This window comes from Ursus arctos, unplaced genomic scaffold (genome assembly GCF_023065955.2).
Source record: "Ursus arctos isolate Adak ecotype North America unplaced genomic scaffold, UrsArc2.0 scaffold_34, whole genome shotgun sequence".
Taxonomy (NCBI): domain Eukaryota; kingdom Metazoa; phylum Chordata; class Mammalia; order Carnivora; family Ursidae; genus Ursus; species Ursus arctos.
Window position 1 is genome coordinate 23,950,060 of NW_026623030.1, and position 22,210 is coordinate 23,972,269.

At 51.7% G+C, this 22,210-nt stretch overlaps 2 protein-coding genes across 9 annotated transcripts in view; one reads left to right on the forward strand and one right to left on the reverse strand.

Annotated features, from left to right (window-relative positions):
• On the forward strand, positions 1 to 19,287 carry ORAI1 (ORAI calcium release-activated calcium modulator 1). Its single transcript, XM_026514835.4, has 2 exons — positions 1 to 544; positions 12,144 to 19,287. The coding sequence occupies exons 1-2, from the start codon at positions 239 to 241 to the stop codon at positions 12,753 to 12,755; spliced, it is 918 nt and encodes a 305-aa protein (XP_026370620.1). The 5' UTR covers positions 1 to 238; the 3' UTR covers positions 12,756 to 19,287.
• The window catches only part of MORN3 (MORN repeat containing 3), a 13,524-nt gene continuing 6,969 nt past the window's right edge, over positions 15,656 to 22,210 (reverse strand). For 3 of the 8 annotated variants that reach the window (XM_057305994.1, XM_057305993.1, XM_026514834.4), the window contains 3 exons: positions 21,276 to 21,435; positions 18,169 to 18,353; positions 15,656 to 17,913 (listed from right to left, as the gene is read on the reverse strand). In XM_057305994.1, coding sequence (XP_057161977.1) covers positions 17,836 to 17,913; positions 18,169 to 18,353; positions 21,276 to 21,435 — 423 coding nt within the window. In that variant the 3' untranslated portion in view covers positions 15,656 to 17,835. Of the gene's footprint in view, positions 20,992 to 21,275; positions 21,436 to 22,210 lie in introns of all 8 variants that reach the window. The other 5 variants (XM_057305992.1, XM_057305991.1, XM_057305990.1 and 2 more) reach the window with 3 other exon arrangements.

Genomic DNA, 22,210 nt, shown 5'->3' on the forward strand with positions numbered 1-22,210 from the left:
CGCGCAGGCTCGCGTCGGGGCGGCCCCGGGGTTTTGCAAGCGGCGCGGCGGGCCTGCGAGCTGGGGCTGCAGCGGCTTCCTCGACCTCCTTCTCGTCCTCGGCGGCCGGCCGGGTAAGGCCCGGCCCGCGCGGGGGGCAGGCGGCGGCTGCCTCAGGCGGAGGCGGAGGTGCGGCGGAGGGTGGGGGCCACTGCCTTCGCAGGAGCCCGGGCCGGCCCGCGCATTTGCACCGTGCTCCATGCATCCGGAGCCCGCCCCGCCCCCGAACAGCAACAGCCCGGAGCTTCCCCTCAGCGGCGGCAGCACCAACAGCGGCAGCCGCCGGAGCTGCCGCCGCAGCGGGGACGGGGAGCCCCCGGGGTCGCCGCCGCCGCCACCGCCAGCCGCCGTCACCTACCCGGACTGGATCGGGCAGAGTTACTCCGAGGTGATGAGCCTCAACGAGCACTCGATGCAGGCGCTGTCCTGGCGCAAGCTCTACTTGAGCCGCGCCAAGCTCAAAGCCTCCAGCCGGACCTCTGCTCTGCTCTCCGGCTTCGCAATGGTGAGCTCGGGCCTCCCTACCCTGCCCTCTCTCCTGTCCTCCTGACACTCCCGTCCACAGCCCCGACGGGGCCTACCGGGAGCAGGCTAGGCAGGCCGGGCGGGTAGGGGGTTCGGGGAAAATCTGGGAGAAAGGTGTCGTGGACGATGGAGGGGGCCAGACGTACTGGCTCTGAGCAGAGGTGGGCGACAAGTGACATCTGGTGTGGGAGATTGGGTGTCAGACAAATGTCCAGGGGTGAGGGGCTCAGGTGCCTTCAGATGGGTAACTTTGGTGCATGCAGCAAGTGGAGAGAAACAGGATCTTCGAAGTGGGTCTCTAAGAAGACAGTCCCACATTTGTTCAGGGGCAAAGGAAGGACATAAAGGGTCTGATCTCCGTGGGAGCAGGTGTCAGGAGGTGGGGAGGAGGAGTGGGACCCCTGAGCTGTCTTTCTTGTGACCCCACACTTGAGGCCAAAAGGTATTGGCCATGTCCTTTTATCACCTGGTAGAGGGGATTTCCTGACACTCTTTCTTCCACTGCATTTTCCGAGAGCCTCAGCCTAGCGTTTTGATAACCGTTCTCCACCCTCAGTTTCTTCTCCAGAAACTTGTCACTGAGTCACTGGGTGTGAGGGAGGAGGGTGGTACATGTTCCTCTTGATTGGGCTTTTAGTTGATTTGGGGGCTTAGGCATCGTTTCATCTTCCTATGCCAGGCTGGGCTGGAGTGAGAAGGGGTTGGGTGCATGAGGCTGCAGGTTAGGCCGAGAAGTGGTCCTAAGGGTGCCCTCAGGCCTGGAGTCTCCCACAGCAGGGCCTGCAGAACAATTTGTGGTGATCACAGTGTGACATCAGCCTGTGTGAGTGGGGTCTGCCCTCCTCTTCCAACGTCTCTAGCCCAGGGCACTTCTGCCTCCCCAGTAAGTGAGCTAAGCCCTTGGCCTTGAGGGAGGGAGTGGCTGCACCCTCGTGTTTTCTTGGGAGTGTGTCTGGTACTCTCCCTGTGTTCCACAAACAAGTGGGCCGACGCAGTGGAGTCTGAACTTTTAGAAGCGCTGAGCGGGCCCAGAGCACACTGGGCCTCAGTGAAAAAGCCAGGTGATTGGGGGTGGGGAAGAGCCCTCCTAGCTCACCCCTTGCTGCCTGTGTGACCTCAGATACATTTTTCTCTCTGGGTCTTAATTTCTGAATCAGTAAATGAAGGCTGCTACTTAGAAGTATCTCTGACTTTAAGAATTAAATTGAGGAAGCCCTTGAGAGGGGATGAGAGAATGTGTGTGTGTTTGTGTAAGGGAGTGGCACACTAGTTTTGGTTTAGGTCATATGATGGAATTCTGTTCTGTCAGTCCCAAATCCTTAGAGACCAGTCTGCCTTTGCCTGAAGAAGCTCTAAGACTAGCTGACCGTTTACCAATCACTCACCCTGTACTAGGCATTGTTTAGGTTCCCTAAACTTCCACACTAACTCCTCAACCACCCTCTGAGGTGGTTTTGCCACAGGACTTTCTGCTAGAGCAGGATTTAAACCTGAGTTTGCCGGCATCCAGAACTGTCTTGGGCACTTACGCCTTTTGTGGTGTGGAGTTCTGGTCAGTGTCCAGCCAGGGACATGTTGGGACCAGGTCTCCTAGGAAATGAGAGAGCAGGAAAGTTAAGCAGAATAAAATGTTGCAGTTTGGGGGCAGGGACTGACACCATTAGCTTTTCACAGCTGTGCTCTGGGTTTAAGATGGTGGCACACCTGTTCCCCTTTTTCTTGGGGTCATAAATTCATAGCTGCCCAGGCCCCTTCCCACTCCCGGAGAAGTGAAGATCTGATGGGTTGCACTTTCCTGCCCTCTGGAGTCCTCTTTGTCCTCGAGAAGCCAGCCTCCTAATCAGATGGCACCTTCCTCTTCCTCCTGCTAGAAACACTGCAGGAAGTCAGGAGGCAGGTGGCATTGGGTGGGCCTTGGCTCACCCAGAGTGTATCTTGGGGACCTTTATTTTCCCTGGTCAGGGTGGAGAAGGCTTCCTGGCTCCTCAGATGAACTCCCCAAAGTTCCTGTGGCAGGGAGGAGCTGAACCCCATCACAGCCTCCGTTCTGGGGAAGCAGTTACAAGAGGGTAACTGTCTTTGCTGTGAGTCTGTAAATCTATGGGAGAACTAGAGTTGGGGTGAAGATAGATCCGAGAGGCAGGCAGCTCTGCCTTTGCCCCACCCCCCACTACATACACTCAGCTTGGTGAGTGAGCCTCTGAGAGAAAGGGGTGCCACAGGACCGAGCACCATGGAAACAGAGTGAGCGAGTTTTCTGGACTACTCTCCCTTGGCCCGTGAGTCAGCACTACCAACTTCCTGCCCCCAGAGGGCTTCCTTCCTAGAGACCTGGAAAACCAGAGAGGCACTGTGTGACCTCTGATCTCCAAGAGTAGGAGAGTTGGCAAGGCTGCCAGGCTCACCTGTTCAGCAGGTGAGATTGAGGGAGGGTCTCCCAAGAGCCTGGAGGGGATGGAGAGACTCCCGTTCATGGGCGTTCATGGGCGGAAAGGCCTGGCCGGATGCCCTGATGTGCTGGGGAGATAGGCTGTGGGCTCTCAGTGGGCTCTCGGACAGGTGGCTCTATGCCCTGGAGCCAGTTTCCTTATGTGGACAAAGGGGAGACATATCCTGCTGTGCCATGGACTTGGGTGAGGATTCGTTATGAGTCCCGCCTGGGCACACAAGAGGTGGAGGAATTTTCAGGATCTGATCATATAAACATCTTAGCTGGACCCCGTCTAGTCTGCAGACAAGAGTCCCACTCCTGACAGCATTTCTAGAAACAACAGGGCTTTGCTGCGCTCAGCATCCAGACTCCACAACCAGGGGCCCTGGATGTAGCCCATGATTCGCATCCTGCAGGTGCTTCTTGAGCTGAGGGTACCCTCGTGGGCTGTGACCGGGGTCATCTGTGCCTCAGTTTATCTCCGTGAGAGCCAGCCCCCTCGGCCCGACCCTGTGTCCTGCCGGACTATGGTGAGCCCACTGGCAGTCTTGGTTTGCTGGGGAGGGCAGGCTGTAACGTTAGCCTAAGCAGAAGATAATTGGGAAGGTCAGCCTGCTGCCGTAAACAAAATGCTTTCCACGACCTGGGATCAATTATTTTTGGATTATCTGCCTCCTCAAGTTCTCTGCCCGCCAGCACCCTTTTGTTCCCAGGTTCCAGAGCGGGTTCAGAAGTTGGCTTGGAATTTCTGTGAAAATGACTTGGAGGGAAGAGCTGAAATCCTGAGACACTGAGCCTCTGGGGATATGTTCAGAGTTCAAGGGGCATGGAAATGAGTGAGAAATTGCTGTTACTCCTCACAGTGCTAATTACGAATAGTGATCATTGTTTGTGTTGCTCGGGCTCTTGCTATAGGCCAGACGTTGTGCTAAGTGTTTTACTTGACCATCTGTTGTATCTTCACACAACCTGGTGAGGGTGGGGGTTTGTCCCAAGTGAATAACTTGCCCAAGGTTACTTGGCTGGTTAGCTGCAGAGACTGTGACCCTGGGGTAGCCCCGCTGCTGTGGAAGAGGACTTACCAGAGTGGTAGGGAGGACAGAGCTGGGAGGCTCCAGTATGACCGAGCAAATTAAGAACAAGGACTCGAGCCGGACAACTTGGTTCAAATTCCGGCTCTACTACTTACAACCAACCGTGAGATCCTGGGAAGGTTATTTAAATGTCTCTGGGCCTTCCTTACCTGTAAAATGGGGATAATAGTAGTACCTACCTCATAGGGTTGGAGTGAGGATTCTTTGAGTTAGTATTTGCAAAGCACTTAGAATGCCCCTGGTCCAGGTTTTCAGGAATCCCGCTCACCCTTGTTCTCATGGGACTGCTTTAAAAGGGTTAACTGATTTAGAAGAATATGATTCCAGCTAAACCTTGAGCTGGTAGAGTTAGGGCTTGGGGAAGAGCCCTCTGATCAGAGGAAGTGTTGGGAATAAAGTTAGAAAGATGAGAAATTTAGGGTCTCAAGGAAAGGCAGCGGGGCTGATGTAGCTGGAGTTAAAGGTGTGGAAGGAGTTGTTGAGGAAGGTGAATCTAGTCAGGGAAGATGTTACAGGGAGGGCCTTGACTGACTGTTTCAAAAGTCTGAACTCTTATGTAGGCAGTAGGGAGCAGTGCAAGTTATGTGATGAATTCTAGAATAATCTTGATGATGTTACTATTTACTAACTTCCAGGCATGAGCCTGGGCCCTTTTCTTCATTCTTATTTAATCCTCAGATCAACTCTTAAAGGTATGTACTATAGATAGAAAATCTAAGGTTGGGGGCACCTGGGTGGCTCAGTCGGTTAAGCGTCAACTTCAGCTCAGGTCATGATCTGGGGAGATGGGGGTGCTCTGCGCTCAGCGGGGAATCTGCTTCTCCCTCTCCCTCCACACCTCCTCCCTCTCATGCTCTCTCTGTCTCTCTTTCTTTCTTTCTTTCTTTTTTTTTTTAAAGATTTTTTATTTATTCGACAGAGATAGAGACAGCCAGCGAGAGAGGGAACACAAGCAGGGGGAGTGGGAGAGGAAGAAGCAGGCTCCTAGCGGAGAAGCCTGATGTGGGGCTCGATCCCATAACCCTGGGATCACGCCCTGAGCCGAAGGCAGAGGCTTAACCACTGTGCCACCCAGGCGCCCCATCTGTCTCTCTTTCAAATAAATAAATAAAATCTTTAAAAACAAAACCAAAAGCTAAGGGGCTCCTGGGTGGTGCAGTTGGGTGAGCGTCTGCCTTCAGCTCGGGTCGTGATCCTGGGGTCCTGGGATTGAGCCCAAATAGGGCTTCCTGCTCATTGGAGAGTCTGCTTATCCCTCTCCCTCTCCCTCTGCCTGCCACTCACCCTGCTTATGCTCTCTCTCTGGCAAATAAATAAGATCTTTAAAACAAAACAAAACAAAAAACAAAAGCTAAAAATACCTAAGTCTCATAGAAACATGGAGGTTAAGATATCCGGCTAGTAGACTTCAAGGACTGGTAGGTCTGACTTGGCGCCATTTCTACTTAACCATCCTCTGGCTGCTGTAGCTGGTTGATAGCTGGGCCTTTGAATCCTTCCAGATGTGGGGTTTTGCACGCCAGGCTGTTTATAGATGGAATTTGTCGAATGCCCCAAGGGGAGGGAGCTCCCTGCCAGCTGAGAAACTTTTTGTAAAACTTCACAAGTGCCTTTCATGAATTTCTGAAATTTTCAGCTGGGAACCCTGTTGAGTTCTGCTGGTTGTTGGGTTCAGGGCTGGCAAAGGAGAACTCTAGGGTTTCCCAAGGTGGCATGATGGAAATCAGTGTTTGGAGTTGGGGTGGGGTCTCTTGGAGAAGTAGAACTGAGAAGGTTCTAAGCAGAAGCCAGCAGGTTTCTCTGTAATGGGTCTTCTGGGTAGGCTTTCATAAACTTTATTTTTAAGTAATTTCTATACCCAACTTGGGGCTCGAACCCACAACCCTGAGATCAAGAGTCATACGTTCTACTGACTGAGCCCGCCAGGCCCCTTAGGTAGCCTTTAATATACTCCCCAGAAGGAATGTCAGAGACTGGTAGGACCACAGACTCTTCTTCAGAGGAGAATCTTGTGGGACTGGGATTTGACAGCCAGCCCTCTTTGGTTTTTGAGCATTGGTCTAATCCAGAAATCAGCCACCTTTTTCTATAAAGGGCCAGATAGTAAATATTGTCAGCTTTACAGGCCACATAGTCTTGGTGGTAAACTACTCAATTCTGCCATTTATTTTTAATTTTTTTTTTTTAAGATTTTATTTATTTGTCAGATAGCGAGAGAGCACAAGCAGGGGGAGCAGCAGAGGGAGAAGCAGGCTCCCTGCTAAGCAAGGAGCCCGATGTGGGACTCCATCCCAGGACCCTGGGATCACGACCTGAGCCAAAGGCAGATGCTTAACTGACTGAGCCACCCAGGTGCCCCTCAGTTCATCCATTTTAGCTCAAAAACAGCCACAGAGGATAGGGAAATGAATGGGTTTGGTTGTGTGCCAATAAAACTTTATTTACAAAAACTGCAGTCTAGAGGCCACAGTTTGCCAAACCCTGGTCTAAGCAGCATCCACATTTTTGAGTGCATACCCCTCGAAAAAAATGTTCGTGGTAGCTTCAGTATCAGTATCCTTATGAATGCGATATGCCTTAATATGATACGTGTGTTATGAACACATAAAAATACAAAATTAAAAAGCTGAAAGGAGGAGCTAAATAATAAGTGAATGTCGTTGGAAGTTCTAGTGTGGCCTCCGCAGTGGATCGCCGAGGATGGTCCACCAGAGATGTCAGAGACAGGGTCTCACCTTCATTTATCTCTTCAGCGGTGTTTGACCCCTGGAGGGACAAGTACTAAACGCTGGGGAAACAGAGGGAAATAAGAGTAGAGGGAAGGGAACAAGTCTTCGGGTAATTCTGCCTTTAGGACATGTTTGGTAAGTGCAGTGGTGGGGGGAGCGTGGATGGAAGGACACTTGTCACAGTCTGAAAATACTTATTTGCCTAAATGTTCAGGGCCTGCCACCTCCTCCCTGGGCAGAGATTTTGCCCTCCTCCTTCCCGCGCTCTCCAAGATCGTCCAGGCCCATAGTAAGCTCTCAATACCTATTTCCCACCACTGGGTGAGTGGCCCCAGCCTCACCCGGGAGGCCCCAGAGCGGGGCTGACTTGGAAGGTAAAACCTGAGGGAGTTGGAATTAGCTAGACACCCAGAAAGCCTAGGCCTCTCCTCCCCAGAACCTACAGGGTCAAACTGTTTGGCTTATGACATAAATTTAGTGAATTGCAACCAGCTTTTTTTTTTTTTTTTTAATGAAATTAGAACTAAAGAGCAGCGTGCATTGCTTGTTGTAAGGATAGGCTCTATCAGCGTCCTTTAAGAAGTATTGTTTGGGGAAACTTTTGTTTCTGTTATAAATGTGTATCTATTTATAGAAACATTTGGAGTACTGGACTGTAGTGGTCAGAAGAGTTTGTAAACCACTAGACTAGGCCTCGATCCTCTCTTAATAGATGGTTTGCATTTGAGGTAGGGCCGGCAGGCTCAGACAGCTCTGGGTGACCCCAGGTGACTGCTTGGCGGCCCTTGTGTTCCGGGCTATGGCCACCTACCCTCCTGAAAGAGTGAACAATGAAACCCAGGCTTGGAAAAGGACAGTTGGGTCTCCCAACTGTGGCCGTTGGGGGCGGGCCAGGCATGGGAGGGCTGCCTCGGAAGGGCCTGGACTTCCAGGTGGCAGGGGTCTCCATGGAGCCCAGCAGGAGTGAGGAGAGCTAGTTGGCATTCGGCATAGCAGGCAAATGCCTGGCAAGGCCAGCCAGGCCCCACCCTTTGCAGAATCACGTGGTCCTCTTCTATGCTTAAAAATTGGTGTCCTAGTGGCCCCTGTGCGGGGTCCATGGACCAGTGTGCGGTGGGGCTGGCAATCTCTTGTCCTTCCTATCCCTTTAGGCCCCATGTGGCCAGGTTCAAGCAGGCCCTTGGCTGGCTGGGAGCTGTTTATTTTGGGTTAATGGGCCCAGCATTCTGGCTATATTTACCTTGCGAAGCTGCTTGCAATCTGATCTGATCTGATCTCTCTGGGACTCAGCTGGGGCCCTGGGAGTCGCCTGCCAGATTCCGCAAGGCCCCCTTGACTTTACTCTGTGGGGGGATTTCCGAAGAGGGAAGCATTCTGGAAAAAACAGTGCCTTGTATTCCTGTGAATGGTTTTTTATCCATTATCCAGGATCCAAGATGTGTGCCATCTGTTGCTTCTCCACATTATTCCTTTCCGCAGCCCCATGGCACTGAACTTGGTCCCTGGTGTACATACAGCCGGCCCATATGGTCAAAGTCCCAGGAATTGTTGGGGCTGGTGAGGGTGATGGAGTTTCTTCCAGAGCTTGGCAGGAAGGCCTTTCCTCTTCCTTGGAGTGCCCGGCGTTTCAGGCTTTGCTGTGCCCAGCCTTTCCCCAGCTCAAGACCTCAGGGAGGGCTCGTGGGTTCTGGTGTCCCCAAGCCAGGTATGTCCCAGTAGCTGTGATTTCTGGTCCTGGATCCTGTGAGTGTGACAAATGGTATGAAAGGGTCGTCTCTGTCCAGCCGAGGTACCCATCGGGCCCTGTGTGGTTTGGGGCACACCTTCTCCTTATGCCCCAGGTTCGGAGCTGGGGCAGATGAGGGCCAGAGTGGGGATCCAGCTTCCTTACCCACCCCAGAGGGCAGAACCTTGGCTCATGGGGTCAGTTCTCTCCAGCCTGAGCTGATGGTACCCAGGGGCTGTTCTTCTTTTTCTTTTTTAAAATTTTATTTATTTAAGCAATTTCTACACACATCATAGGTCTCGAACTCACAACCCCAAAGTTAAGAGCCTCATTTTCTACCAGCTGAGCCAGCCAGACACCCCTGGGCTATTTCTCTTCTGCCTCGAGCCCCCTGCTTTTCTTATCAACTAAAATTGATTGAGCACCTCCTGTGGTCTGGCCCTGTGTTAAATGCTTACATGTCAAGACCTCATCCATTGGTCCCCTCAGCGGCTGTCTTAGTCCATCTGGGCTGTTGCAACAGAATGACAGACGGGGTGGCTTATAAACAGCAGACATTTATTTCCTCACACTTTTGGAGGCTGGAAGTCCAAGATCAAGGTGTCGGCAGATTCAGAATCTTTTGAGGGACTGGCTTCCTGACTCCCAGCTGCTGTCTACTCAACTGTGCCCTCCCATCCCAGGAGGGGCAGGGGGCTCTCTGGGCTCTTTTTTTAAGGGCACTAATCCTGCTCAGAGGGCTCCACCCTCGTGTTCTAATCACCTCCCAAGGCCCCACCTCCGTCACATTGGGGGTTGGGATTCCAGGGTGTGGATTTAGAGAGAACTGTCGTAGCACCCACGTGAGAAAAGTGCTCTTATGATCCCCTTTGCACACGGGCTTTAGAGCCAAGTAGACTGGAATTCAGAGCTCCCACTTAGTACCAGTTACAACCTCTGGGACAGCTGACCTCACGTCTCTGAGACCGTTTCCTCATTTGTAAAAGAAGAATAATGATGTTGCTCATAGTCGTTGACACTTTATTAAGCTTACTATATGCCAGGTCCTGTTCTAGGCGCTTTATGTTCTTTAGCTCATTGAATGCTTATAACAACCATAAATGGGCCCCTGTTTTATAGATGTGGCACAGAGAGCTTGATATACTTGTCCGGGGTCACCTACCAGCTTTGTAAATGGAGGAACCAGTTCATTCTTCACGGCTGTATAGATGGGGCGACACCATCTGCTCTGTAAGGGAACAGATTAGTTACCTGTGTACGTCCCCCGAGTGCTCAGCTCAGGGCCCGATGTACCTGATAGGTCTGGACATTTCCAGTGAGTGAGTAAATTTAGCCAGTGGACCTGGGGCAGCCAAGCAGCGGGCTCTCCTGCTTGTCCCCTCTCTGGTTTCAGGTTCCGGGGCAGCAGGCCAAAACAGGAAGAGGAAGTGCTGGGGGTGGGGAGGTGGTGGCAGGAGGCATGCATTGCTGGAGGGTGCCCTCCTTTTCCAGTGTGGGCAGCACCCTGTGGTGACAGAGACCAGGGGGCCTTGGGATGTGTCCCTTAACTCGTGCCCTGGTGGCCTGCCCTCACCCATGTGTACTAAGAATTCTCAGGATTGGCATTAGGCCACCAGTGATCTTAAAAAACAGCCAAAATCCTGGTGGCACTGCCCCAGATTTATAGGAGTTTGAAACATTCTGTAAACTCCTGGGCTGAACTGTTCATATGGTCATCCGTTGTGGCAAGTGAGGGTAAGAGTCTGTGAATCTCATTGAAATTGTCTGAAAAGTCCTGTGAATACATCTACCTGGATGTTCTAAGGAGGGTGTAGCCATTATTTTCACCAGATTCTCAAAGGTGTCAGACCCCCACATCAGCTCTAGCCTGTGACCTTCATCTCCCCGTGTGCCCTCCTTTTACAAACAAGAGGGGAGGGTTTCGACCCAGGTCAAACAAGGAGACAAGGCTGGTTCTGGAGCCAGGACTCAGGTCCCCCAGTTTGGCCTTGCTGTTCTGTCATCCAGAGTGTACCTCTCCAGCAGGAGGGTAGAAACCCCAGAGGATTCCACGTAGAGGTAGTGGGTTTGAGATGAAGTTTCTAAGCTGAAAAATAATACAGCTCACTTTTATTGAGTGTTTACTCTGTGCCAGGCACTAAGTATTTTACATGGACCTAAGTATCTTACAAACGACTTAGTCCTCACAACAGTCCTCTGACCATGTACCATTATTTCCATTTTACAGTTAAGGAAACTGAGGCCCAGAAAGTTGAAGGAGCTTGCCAGAGCCATATAGCCAAAGAGAGGGCAGAGGAGTCTAGGTTCAAAGCCAGGCAGCATGGCCCTAAAGCCTGTGCTCCCAACCACTGCCCCACACTGTCTTTCTAGGCCAAAGGAAGGGTACAGAGGTACAAGAAATGAAAGCAAACAGGGCCAGGCATTTGGGCAGAAGGAGAGCTAGTGGGGTAAGAAAGAGCCCACCTCCTCCCCAGGAGTAAGGAGGGGTCAGGGTAGGTTGGTGTAGGGCCAGTGGATACATCTCAGCCTTGGACCTTCCCCACCCAGAACCTGGTACACACATAGCAAACACTTTATGAAGGGTCACTGTGCATAATGGTACTGTCATTGGCGCTTGCTGCCTCAGTCCCTCCAGCCCAGGCAGGCAGATCCTGGCACGGTGCCCACTGCCCGCTGTTCCCAGCCCAGATCTGATGAGCTGGCTCCTTCAGATGGGGGTGATTTGCAAGGCCTAGGTGAGAAGCAGCAGGTGGCAGGCCCAGAAGGTGTCCCTGGTGACCCTGGGTCTACAGGTCTCCAGGAACTGGGAAGCAGCTAGTGCGTCAGCTGTGGGGCCCAGAGTGGGGGCTAGGGGGGCTAGGGGAGGAGATGGCCCCAGGGCTTGCCAACCACACATCAGCAGCACTGGGCTCTGTCTTCTAGGAAGCTTCTGCGTTCCTTGTTGGTTGGTGCACTGTGTTCTCAGAAAGGGCCTGAGCCTGACCTGGGAGGGCCTTCATCTCTACCCCACCCCTCTCTGTCCCGGGAGCAGGGCATGAAGGGGAAGCCTGTGCTTGGGAACGGATGTGGGGCCAGCAGAGAGAGTGGTTAGTGGTTGCTGCAGCTGCTGCTTTTTTTTTTTTTTTCAATGAAACTGTATCGTAGTAAAATATACAGCAAACTTGTTTGTGGTGGTAGGTTTTGAATACCTAGCTGGGTGTTAGGAGCAGTGGTGACTATTTGGGAGATGTTTACCATGTACCAGGGACTCTCACTTAATTGTTGAAATAATCCTATGAACTACTGTGATATCTTGGTTTTACAAATAAAGAAGTAAGGTTCAGTGACTTTCCCAAGGACATGTGGCTAGCAAGTAGCAGAACTGGGATTCAAATCCAGGCAGCCTGGGCTCTAAACCTGCTATCTTCGCTAGTACCTCTTCAACCCTAAGTGAGTGGGTCCTATTATCCGCACTATATAGATAAGGAGACTGAGGCTCAGAGAGGCCAGGTAACCTGCCCAGGGTTCAGGAGCTTGGTGGGAGGGGAGCCAGGATTTGAGTACGGCTCTGTGGGCCGGGAGGGTCCCGGCACTCAGCCCGCCTCTCCCCTACCCCCCAGGTGGCGATGGTGGAGGTGCAGCTGGACGCCGACCATGACTACCCGCCAGGGCTGCTCATCGCCTTCAGCGCCTGCACCACAGTCCTCGTGGCCGTGCACCTGTTTGCCCTCATGATCAGCACCTGCATCCTGCCCAACATCGAGGCCGTGAGCAACGTGCACAACCTCAACTCAGTCAAGGAGTCACCCCACGAGCGCATGCACCGCCACATCGAGCTAGCCTGGGCCTTCTCCACCGTCATCGGCACGCTGCTCTTCCTGGCCGAGGTTGTGCTGCTTTGCTGGGTCAAGTTCTTGCCCCTCAAGAAGCAGCCGGGGCAGCCCCGGCCCACCAGCAAGCCCACGGCTGGTGGCGCAGTGGCCAGCGTCAACGGCAGCAGCGCGGGCGGCATCACCCCGGGCCAGGCCGCCGCCATCGCCTCCACCACCATCATGGTCCCCTTCGGCCTGGTCTTTATCGTCTTTGCCGTCCACTTCTACCGCTCACTGGTCAGCCATAAGACGGACCGACAGTTCCAGGAGCTCAACGAGCTGGCCGAGTTTGCCCGCCTGCAGGACCAGCTGGACCACAGAGGGGATCACCCCCTGACGCCCGCCGGTCACTACGCGTAAGCCCTTCTGGGCCCGGGCACTTCAGATCTCTGGCCTTACGCCGCTCCCCACGACCTCGTCCTGCCCCAGCCTCAAGGACAGCCAGCTCAGGGGACTGGGCTTTTGTCAGGGGGCAGAGAGTGGAGGGAAGAGGCTTTTTTTTTTTTTTTTTTTTTTTTTTTTTAAGAGAAACGACTGCACTTTGAAACTTTCCTCTGAGAGAATAAGCACTTCCTGTTCTTCCAGCTTCAGGTTCACCTCCTGGTAGGAGGCCACCGGCGGGAGCCAGAGTGGGGACAAATGCTCCCTTTGTCCCTCCTCCTCCCGTGTGCCTGTGCCACTTGGATGCTTCTTGTCTTTTCTGTCTTGACCCCCCCTTCCCGTTCAGTGTTGTGTGTGTGTGTGTGTGTGTGTGCGCATATGTACACGTGTATGTGCGCACACATAAATATACTCATAAGGGACACCTCTTGAGTGTGTATTTGTTGGGTCTGGACTGCCTGGTATTATTTCTGCTGGTGCCCCAATCCGGTGAGGCTCTAAGCAAAAAAATTTTTTAACGTTTGATTTTGAAAATTTTCAAACCTATGAAAAAGTTACATGAATAGTAATTGAAATACCCAGACAGTCAATTCTTGTTATTCACGGCAGTGGTGTTCTATGAATCAGTGGGTATCGAACTCCTGTGGGGTTAGGTTCCTACGAGCGTTTGGTCAGGATATTCTGCCAGGCGTTCAGTAGGTAACCTTGTTTTACGTGTTTCTGTTTTTGTTTTAATTTTTAAGTAGTCTCTGCACACAGCGTGGGGCTCAGACTCACACCCCTGAGATTGAGAGCTGCGTGCTCTACCGACTGAGCCAGCCAGGCACCCGTATGTGCGTTTCTGTTTAAAGACACCTTATTTAACACACGTTGTTGGTTCATGAGCGATGAACTCAACTCATGGCTGACAGCACAATAACTTGTACCTAAATGAATTTTTTCCAAAAGGCATTTTCTCTGTAAGGCACATCACTGCCTTCTTTTTAAATATTTTATTTTTTTAAAGTAATTTCTGCACCCAGTGTGGGGTCGAACTCACAACCCTGAGACCAAGAGTCACACGCTCCACGGACTGACCCAGCCTGGTGCCCCGCTGCCTTCTTTTATAGCAAAATCCCTGGGGTGCCTGGCTGGCTCAGTCCGTGGAGCGTGCGACTCTTGGTCTCGGAGTCGTAGTTCAAGCCCCATGTTGGGCATGGAGCCTCCTTAAAATAAAAATTAAAAATAAATTAAAAAACAAAACAAAAGTAAAATCACCAACAGAAAGCACCAAATGTGAAAAACATGGCCCTGAATAGAAGGTGAAAGGACACGTGCTTAGGAAAGCTGAGACAAGAGGGCAGAGTGGGGCCTGTTTGACCTCAGCAAGGAAGAGATTTGCAAATACTAAAGCTGTGAACGAGGAGGATGAGCTGTACGTTTCTTTTCCGAGGCACGTGCGTTAGTTGCAGATATCATCCTTCATGCCTAACTACTTCCTCCTAAAGCCAAGGACATTCTTCTCCCTAACCTCAATTCACTGATCAGATTCAGGGAATTTGACATTGACGCAGTACTGTTTAATAGGGCGTTCATGTTCAGTTCTCCCCTTGTCCTGATCATGTCCTTTCTAGCCTTCAGGGTCATGTGTTGCGTTCACTTGTCACGTCTCTTTAGTTGCTTTAAATTTGGAGCCGTCTTTTCTTGCCTTTCTCACATTGACATTTTTGGAGTCCAGGCCTGTGGTTTTGTAGAATGCCACCTCGGTCCGGTTTCCCCGATACTTTCCCACTATTACAATCAGGATGTGTGTCTTGGCAGGAATATTTATCTCTGTTTTGCAGACGGCAAAAATTGATGCCCAAAGAGGTTAAGTAATTGGCCAGAATTCGAACCTGGAAAGTCTGGCTCAGAGCCCAGGCTCTCACAAAAATCTTATATGCCGATTCTGTCTTTGCTTAAGAAATTGGAAGATCCAGCAGCAGCAGCACGGGTCCCCCCTTCTCACAGAGCAGCAGGGAGGAGGAGCAGAGTTGCAGCCACCCTCTTCCCCAGGAGATGTGTTTGCTACAGTCCCCACCACTCCCTCTTGTCTCACACCAGGCCAGCTTTGTTTGTTACTTGCCTGGCCCCCCACGGTCCCAGGAGGCCAGTACAGAATGTGGTTTTATAAAAAACAAAGTCCTTTGACTGAAGTGAAAGTTTCTTGGGGGAAAGTGTGGCCTTAAGTTCTTGTCCTTCTATGCAAACTCAGACATGCTAATAGCAGCTTTGTGGGCTGAGTGGGGCAGAGGACCCTCCTTTTTCCTATTGTAGCTTTTTGCCTCTATCCTGCATCACATGCACTAGGAGCCACCCTTCCCAGTCCCTGGACAGCCCAGGACTGGGACTGAGTAATGTGGAGCAGGGGCCCCTGTGTGAAATCTCCATTGCTCCCCAGAGAAGACCTGGCCATCTTCCATGCATTCCCCTCCCCCGCTCCCCTCCCTGCTTCTGCAGAGACCTGGGGGCTGGCTGCGATAATATCCGGACTGCGACTCTAGTCAAGTGCTCCTTCCTAAACTTGCCCAGAGTCGAGAGTCACCAGATTGGCTTGTGAAATGTAGATTTCCAAGCCTTTCCCCTGGAAAGTTGGTCTGGGTAGATCTAGAATCTGTATTTTTTTTTTTAGGTGGGGAGGGGCAGAGGGAGAGAGAAAATCTTAAGCAGGCTCCACGTTCAGCGCGGAGCTCGATGAGGGGCTCAATCTCAGGACCCTGAGATCATGACCTGAGCCAAAATCAAGAGTCAGACGCTCAACTGACTGAGCCACCCAGGTGCCCCTAGAATCTGTATTTTTAACACCCCGGGTGCTCAAACCCAGGCAGCTCGGGGAAACACAGTAGTTAAAGGACAGTCTCTCTTTAATTTCAGTTTTATTTGTATTTCAGACACAAATAGATTCACAGGTTCCAAATAAAACAGAGAAAAGTCGCCCGCCCTCCCCTGTTCCCAGGTTCCCGGTTCTCTCCGGCGGCATCCGTTGTTGCCAGTGTATTGTGTTCCCATCTAGAGAGATTTCATACATAAACAAGACCACACCCTACTTTTTCTGGGGGGAAAAAGAAAAAAGGTAGCCTTCTCTACGCGCTGCCACTGTTCTGTAACCCGAGCAGATAAAGTTGAAGTACAGTTACTTTCTAGCTTTGTGACCTGTGAGCCTCCCTGAACCTGCTTCCTCCTCTACAACGGCAGCAATAATAGCAGGACACCCTCAGAAGTTGTGGGCTCGGGGGGGGGGGGAGGGGAGGAGACAGATGGAGCTGTCAGCTTAAGGCCTGGCACCGAGTGAATGTTCTGTGTCCCCCGAGTGGGCCAGGCTCAGCTTCCTGATGGGAGAGGTCTAGACAGAACCATACCTTGGGGTCGGGCCACCCTGCTCATGATTTAGAAGGCAGAAAGGAAACCGTGTCGGTGTTTATGGAGTTTCTCCTGTGTGCCAGGCGCTTGCTGAGGCCTTAGTGAACATCACGGAGTTACAGGGTTACACTTCGGACATGGGGCTGAAAAATTCTGTAGAATGTTTACATTATAGTGTGTTTAGCAGGGCCCTCAACTGCCAACGACTAGTTGCCAGTAATATCTTTCCCTGCCAGTTGTGACAACCAGAAACATCTCCAGACACCGCCAAATGTCCCCAGGGACGGAGAGGAGACAAAATCACTCTTGGATTAGAAGCACGCCTTATTTCATCCTCATGTTAACCACAGTAACCTGGTGGCAAGGACCATGATTGCCCTGTATTTGAGGGGAGGAAACCTCCCCTCAAATACAGAGAACAGAGAGGTTGGGTGCCTTATCTGAGAACACACAGCTCCTACATCATGTCTGGGATTCACACCCAGGCGGTCTGACTGCTGAGCTCATGTTCCTACCCATTATGTAAGAGTCCCTTTTATCTTGAAGAATGTTGCCTAGAATTATGCAAAGCTCTTCCCAGATCTCTGCTTCACAATTAACCTCGATACATGTTATTTGTTAATGTCTGTTAGCAAACCCTCAAAAACATCCCTGTGAGATCTCCTAAGTGCCATTTTACAGATGGGGCAACTGAGGTCACTTGCTTAGGGTCACAAGGCCAGTACGTCAGGGGTTCTGGCCCCAGCTGCACATTAGAATCGTCTGGGGAACTTTCTGAAGGCCCAGGCCTCACCCCAGACAGATGGGAGTCTGGGCGTGAAGCCTGGGTGTTTAAAAGCCTAGCTTTTAAAGCTCCCACAGGATCCCAAGGTCGAGCACTCCTGTGTTAGGTTGAGAAGCCAGGTCAGGTCTCAAACCCAAATCTCAGTGGCCAATGTGACTAGACACAGGCTCTTCTCCCTAGAGTACCTCAGAGGTTAGAGACCTAGAGACGCCTCTTCTTTCTCCCCCAGGGTAAAACCATGCAGCCTATGGGAATGTCTTCCCTCCACCCGAAGTCCCTCCCAGGGCTGCACACCCTCCGTCCCAGTCACACAAGCCCTGGGCCGATGCCACTAGGTTCTCCTCTATACTCTTGCTTCAGGAATGGTGACCGAGAATGAAGGCTGTAACAAGAGGGTCCCCAAAGCCAGCTGAGGAGAGGACAATCCAGTGCTGGGAGGAGTGAGGTGCCCTCTGAGGGTGCCAAGGGTGTGCCCAGAGTCACCACTCACTCGTACAGAAGCCACACCGGTTTGAGCAGTTGGGTGACGGGCTTGAATTTCTCCAGAAGCTCTGGTGTGCTCTCTGCGGGGGCAAGGGGCTGGTGGGAGCTGGCGGCTCCGAGATGCCGTACCAGCGCCCCCTCCTCAAACCCCACTTACACCCACACCTGGAGGGGCTAGGACAGATGTGCAGGTGTACGCCTGGGGCAAACCACCTTACTCACGGGCGTTCAGGAGCGAAATGGTCTTCAAGGAAATGAGTTTTGAAGGGGAGGAACCAAAAAGAACCAACTGGATTCCAGGAGGCAAGAAACCTACCCTCTGCTCCTGCCCCTGAGTTCCTTGGCCAAAGGAGACCCCAGGAGCTGCCTCAACCACATCAGAGGCTGGAAAGCATGCCTGCCCTCCACCTGGCATCAATCTTCTTCTGCCTCTGTCTTCTTGAACATGGCCAAGGCTTCCTCCAGCACGCCATCAGGGTCTAGAATTTGGATCTGGAAGGAAGCAGGGGTTGAATTGGGGAGCATGGAAGGCCCAGGCTGCCAGTCTTCGGGGTGCTGCCTACTTTGGAGGTGCTCTCTGCCTTGTGGGATGCTGCCAGTCTCTGCGGGGATGCCCTGACTGAAAACAAAACCCTGTCTGTTCCCTGGCGGGTCTGGGCTAGGCCTGGCCAGGCTGGATGTGGCTGCGGGGGTGCTGTTTTCTGTCTCTCTGGGTGTGGCCACAGGGCCCTGGTGGGTGCTGCCCACCTTAGGAATGGGGAACTGGGTGGGCTCAGGGGCCTCATCGCGTCCAAAGTCAATCATCGTGCCACACTTGGCCACGTCGTCCACCCAGAGGCCTTCAAACAGCTGACCGTGGTCCAGGTGGAAAAAACGGCCCGACCCATTCTTCATACCTCTCTGCCAGTAGCCCTCGTAGCGGTTCCCGTTCTCTGGGGGAAAGGACAGGATCACGTGGGTGCTGGGCACGCCTAACCAGACCAGACTGCCAGGCTGGCCCCTCCAGATGCCCAGGTCAACACTGTGCCCATGGGGAAGCCAGTTGACTAGAGTGCCTGGGCTGGGCTGGCTGGGGTCTGGGAGGACTGACCTATAGCCATTCAAGCCCCGGGGGGGGGGGGGGGTCAGTGACTTCCGGAATCAGACCCCGTCCACGTCTCGCCTCCATGACTTACCTGAACTTGGGTGAACAACGTCATTTCCTATTTGTAAAAAAACATAGCTAATAATATGAATAGGCAATGTTTGTCCAGCACTCACTTTGTGCCTGGTTCTTTGCTATGTTTCTGACCTCACTCACTCCTAAAAACAGTTCTATGAAGGATAACCGACTCCATTTTTACGGATGGAACTTGAAAAGCTCAGGGAGTCTGATTGACTTGCTCAAGGTCACAGAGCTAGGACGTGGCAGAGACAAGATTTGAAGCCAAGGTCTGTTCATCCCAGGAGCCCATGCTCTTATGAATTCACCGTCTTGCTTGGCTGATAGTGGTGGTGGCATAAAAGGAATACTAATAAAGCTAACGCTTCTCAGCTCAGACCCTTACAGCCATGTGATCTTGGGCAAGTCACTTAGCCATTTTGTCTCATTTCCTCATTTGTAAAATGGGGGTAACAGAGGCACCTACCTCATAGAATTGTTGTGGAGATTAATAAATCGATACATGGAAAGGACTTAGAAGAGTACTGGATAAACTCTAGATGAGAGGTCAGCAAATTTTTTCTGTAAAGGGTCAGACAGTATTTTCGGCTTTGTGGGGTACAGGGTCTCTGTCACAACTCTGCCATTGCAGTGTGAAAGCAGCCTGGACAATATGTAAATGGATGAGCAAGTCTGGTGTGCCAATAAAACTTTACTTACAATAACGTATGTTGAGCAGCATTTGGGTTTGGTCCAAGGATCGTAGTTTGCTAACACCTGCTACATACAAGTATGAGCTAATAATATTGTTGAGCCTTACTATCACGTGTCAGGCACCATGATCAGCGCTTTACAAACTTCATTTAACCTTCTCAATAACCTGTTCAGTTGTATTTTTATCCTTACTTTACAGATGAGAAAACCAAAGCACAGAGAGTTTAAGCAAATTGCCTCAATTTCATGTAGCTAGTAAGAGCTTGATCCAGGATTCGAACCCAGGCAGGCTGGCTCCAGTGTCCAGGCCACTAGAAATGATGCACTTAGAGCCCTTACACTATGTGTGGCCACAGCAGGTGCTCGCTAAGGGCAGGCTGTTACTAGGAGATGCTCACTGAAAGCAGCCACAGAGCTGGGTGCATGGGGGATTGAGAATGACAGACAGGAGTGGCTGGCTTAAACCCTTCTCAGCTGATCTAATGCCTCAGTTTGGCCAAATCTCATTGGAAGTTGGAGTCTTGAGTTGTCAGGAGACTGGGCTCAGGTTTGTGATCTCACCAAGAGCACCTACTATGTGCCAGGCTCTGGGGAAACAATGGGGAACAAAATAGATATGCAGTCCAGGTCACAGTCTGGAGAGACAATGACACTATCTTTATAGATAGCCTACTATGTGCCAGACCCTGTTCATAGTACCTACAAAGTGGGTACTACTATTATTCCCATTTTACAGGTGAGGTGACTGAGGCACAGAGAGGAGGAAGCTTGCCCAAGGTTACACACCTAGTGCTAAAAAGGAAAGGAAGCAGGTGCTGAGTCTAATGGGCAGAATGTGCATTAGTGGAATGAACAGGGAAGGCCTCTCCGAGGAGGAGACAGTGCAAAAATCTGGAGGATCCTCTTTCTACTGCAGGAAGAGAGAACAGCAGTTCAAGGGCCCGAAGGCAAAAAGTGTGGGAGGAACTGAAAGAAAATGAGTAAGGCTGAAACTGAGGGATTCTCAGGGGAAGGGAGTGGGAGGCACTACTACAGGACTGCAGACCCTGCAGACCACAGTAAGGGCTCCGAACTCTGAGGGTAGGAGGGAGCTATGGAAAGGTTGCAAGCAGGTTAGCCATAGGGTCCAATCTGTAAAAAGTTCATGCTGATTGCTATGCAGAGAATGGATTAAGTCCGGACGCTAAGACTGTTTACTCATGACTCTTTGCTCTGTCTAGGAATGTTCTTCCCTAGCTCAGTGCTTATCAGGCCCCTTCTCTTCCTTCAGGTCTTCTGTTCAAATGTCACTTCTTCAGGGAGACATTCTCTGACCCTAAGTCAGTCTAAATAGCCCCCTGTCCCCAACTCCTTTGTCATTCTCCAACACAGCTTCCTATTTTAAAGGCATATTCCTTAGCATTTTTTTTTTTTAAGATTTATTTATTTGACAGAGATGGAGACAGCCAGCGAGAGAGGGAACACAAGCAGAGGGAGTGGGAGAGGAAGAAGCAGGCTTCCAGTGGAGGAGCCTGATGTGGGGCTCGATCCCATAACGCCAGGATCACGCCCTGAGCCGAAGGCAGACGCTTAACGACTGAGCCACCCAGGCGCCCCTCCTTAGCACTTCTGACGTCACAATGAACAGGCTATGTTGATCTTGAGCGAGGGACTTCACCTCTCCGTGCCTCAGTTCATTTGTGAAGTGGGGATGGTCAGAGTACCATTTTACAGAACTGTAGTGAGGATTAAATGAGCTCAGTGCTGTGTAAGTGTAGGCTGGGATTATTATGACCGTAAGAAAATGTCTTAATTGTTGATGTGTCTTGTTAGGCTCCCCCTTTAGATTAGAAACCCCCTAAGGGCAGGGATCTGGTCCTGTCATTCCCCAAAACCGAAGCTGGTGGGAGGCTGGGCGGGGCCAGGAGGGGGCGTGGCCACGCAGGACCAACCGGGGGTTGCCCTCAAGGCGTGGCCAGGAGGCCATTGGGGCGGGGCTGGATGGGGGCGGGGCACTTACTTTGGCGCAACATGCCCTCCCCGTGCGGCTTGTCATTCAACCACTGGCCCTCGTAGGTGTCGCCGTTGCTGTAGTACATACGGCCCCATCCGCTGCGCTGGTTGCCACACCACTCACCCTCGTAATACTCCTTGGGTCCGAAAAACTGAATCCCATAGCCCTGAAAGCACGAAGATGTCCCGGTTCACGGTGCCCCCACCGCTAGGAAAGCCACCCCTATCTCCCCTGGCACCCAAGCCACACACTTGGACTACTTCCCTGCTTTCTCCCTCAGCTCTACATCCCAAACTGATGGTCGTGCATTGAAAAAGCTCCCCAGGCTGTCCATTCCCCTCCACCCCTTTGCTACTACCTTCGTGCAGCCCGCCACCATTTCTCCCCTCCTCACTGGTCCCCCTCCTCCACGCTCCCATCCTCCCCTCCACACGCATCTTCAGGGAAGCAGCTAGAAGGATCTTTACATCGCTCATCTGATCACGTTTGCCCCTTCTCCTCAGTTCTGATTTGACCCTCTTAGAAGTCGCAGATGCCTCTGGGAACCAGATCAAAGTCATGGATTTTCTCCATAAAAATGAACACCACACTCAGTGTCCAACCACCGAGAATCATGGACTCCCTGCAGATCACACCTTAAGGAAGTTGGGTTAAGCAGCCCAAGTCTACCCCTCAAAATCCTGATTCCCTCGGGTAACTTTTAAGGCCCCCGTCTACCCCTCCCCTCACTCCCTCCCCTGTGGGCACACACACCTTGCTGTTTGACATATTCTTTGCTACTTCTGACTACTTTGCTACTTCCCCTTCTCCTTTTTTTCCTCCCAGATCAACTCTTTGCACTTTTTGGTATTCCTACAAGAAGCTTGCCCTGAATTTTCAGTTGCTCTGGGCTCCCTGGGGAAACCTCTATCCTAACACATACAATAGTATGTGAATTGTTT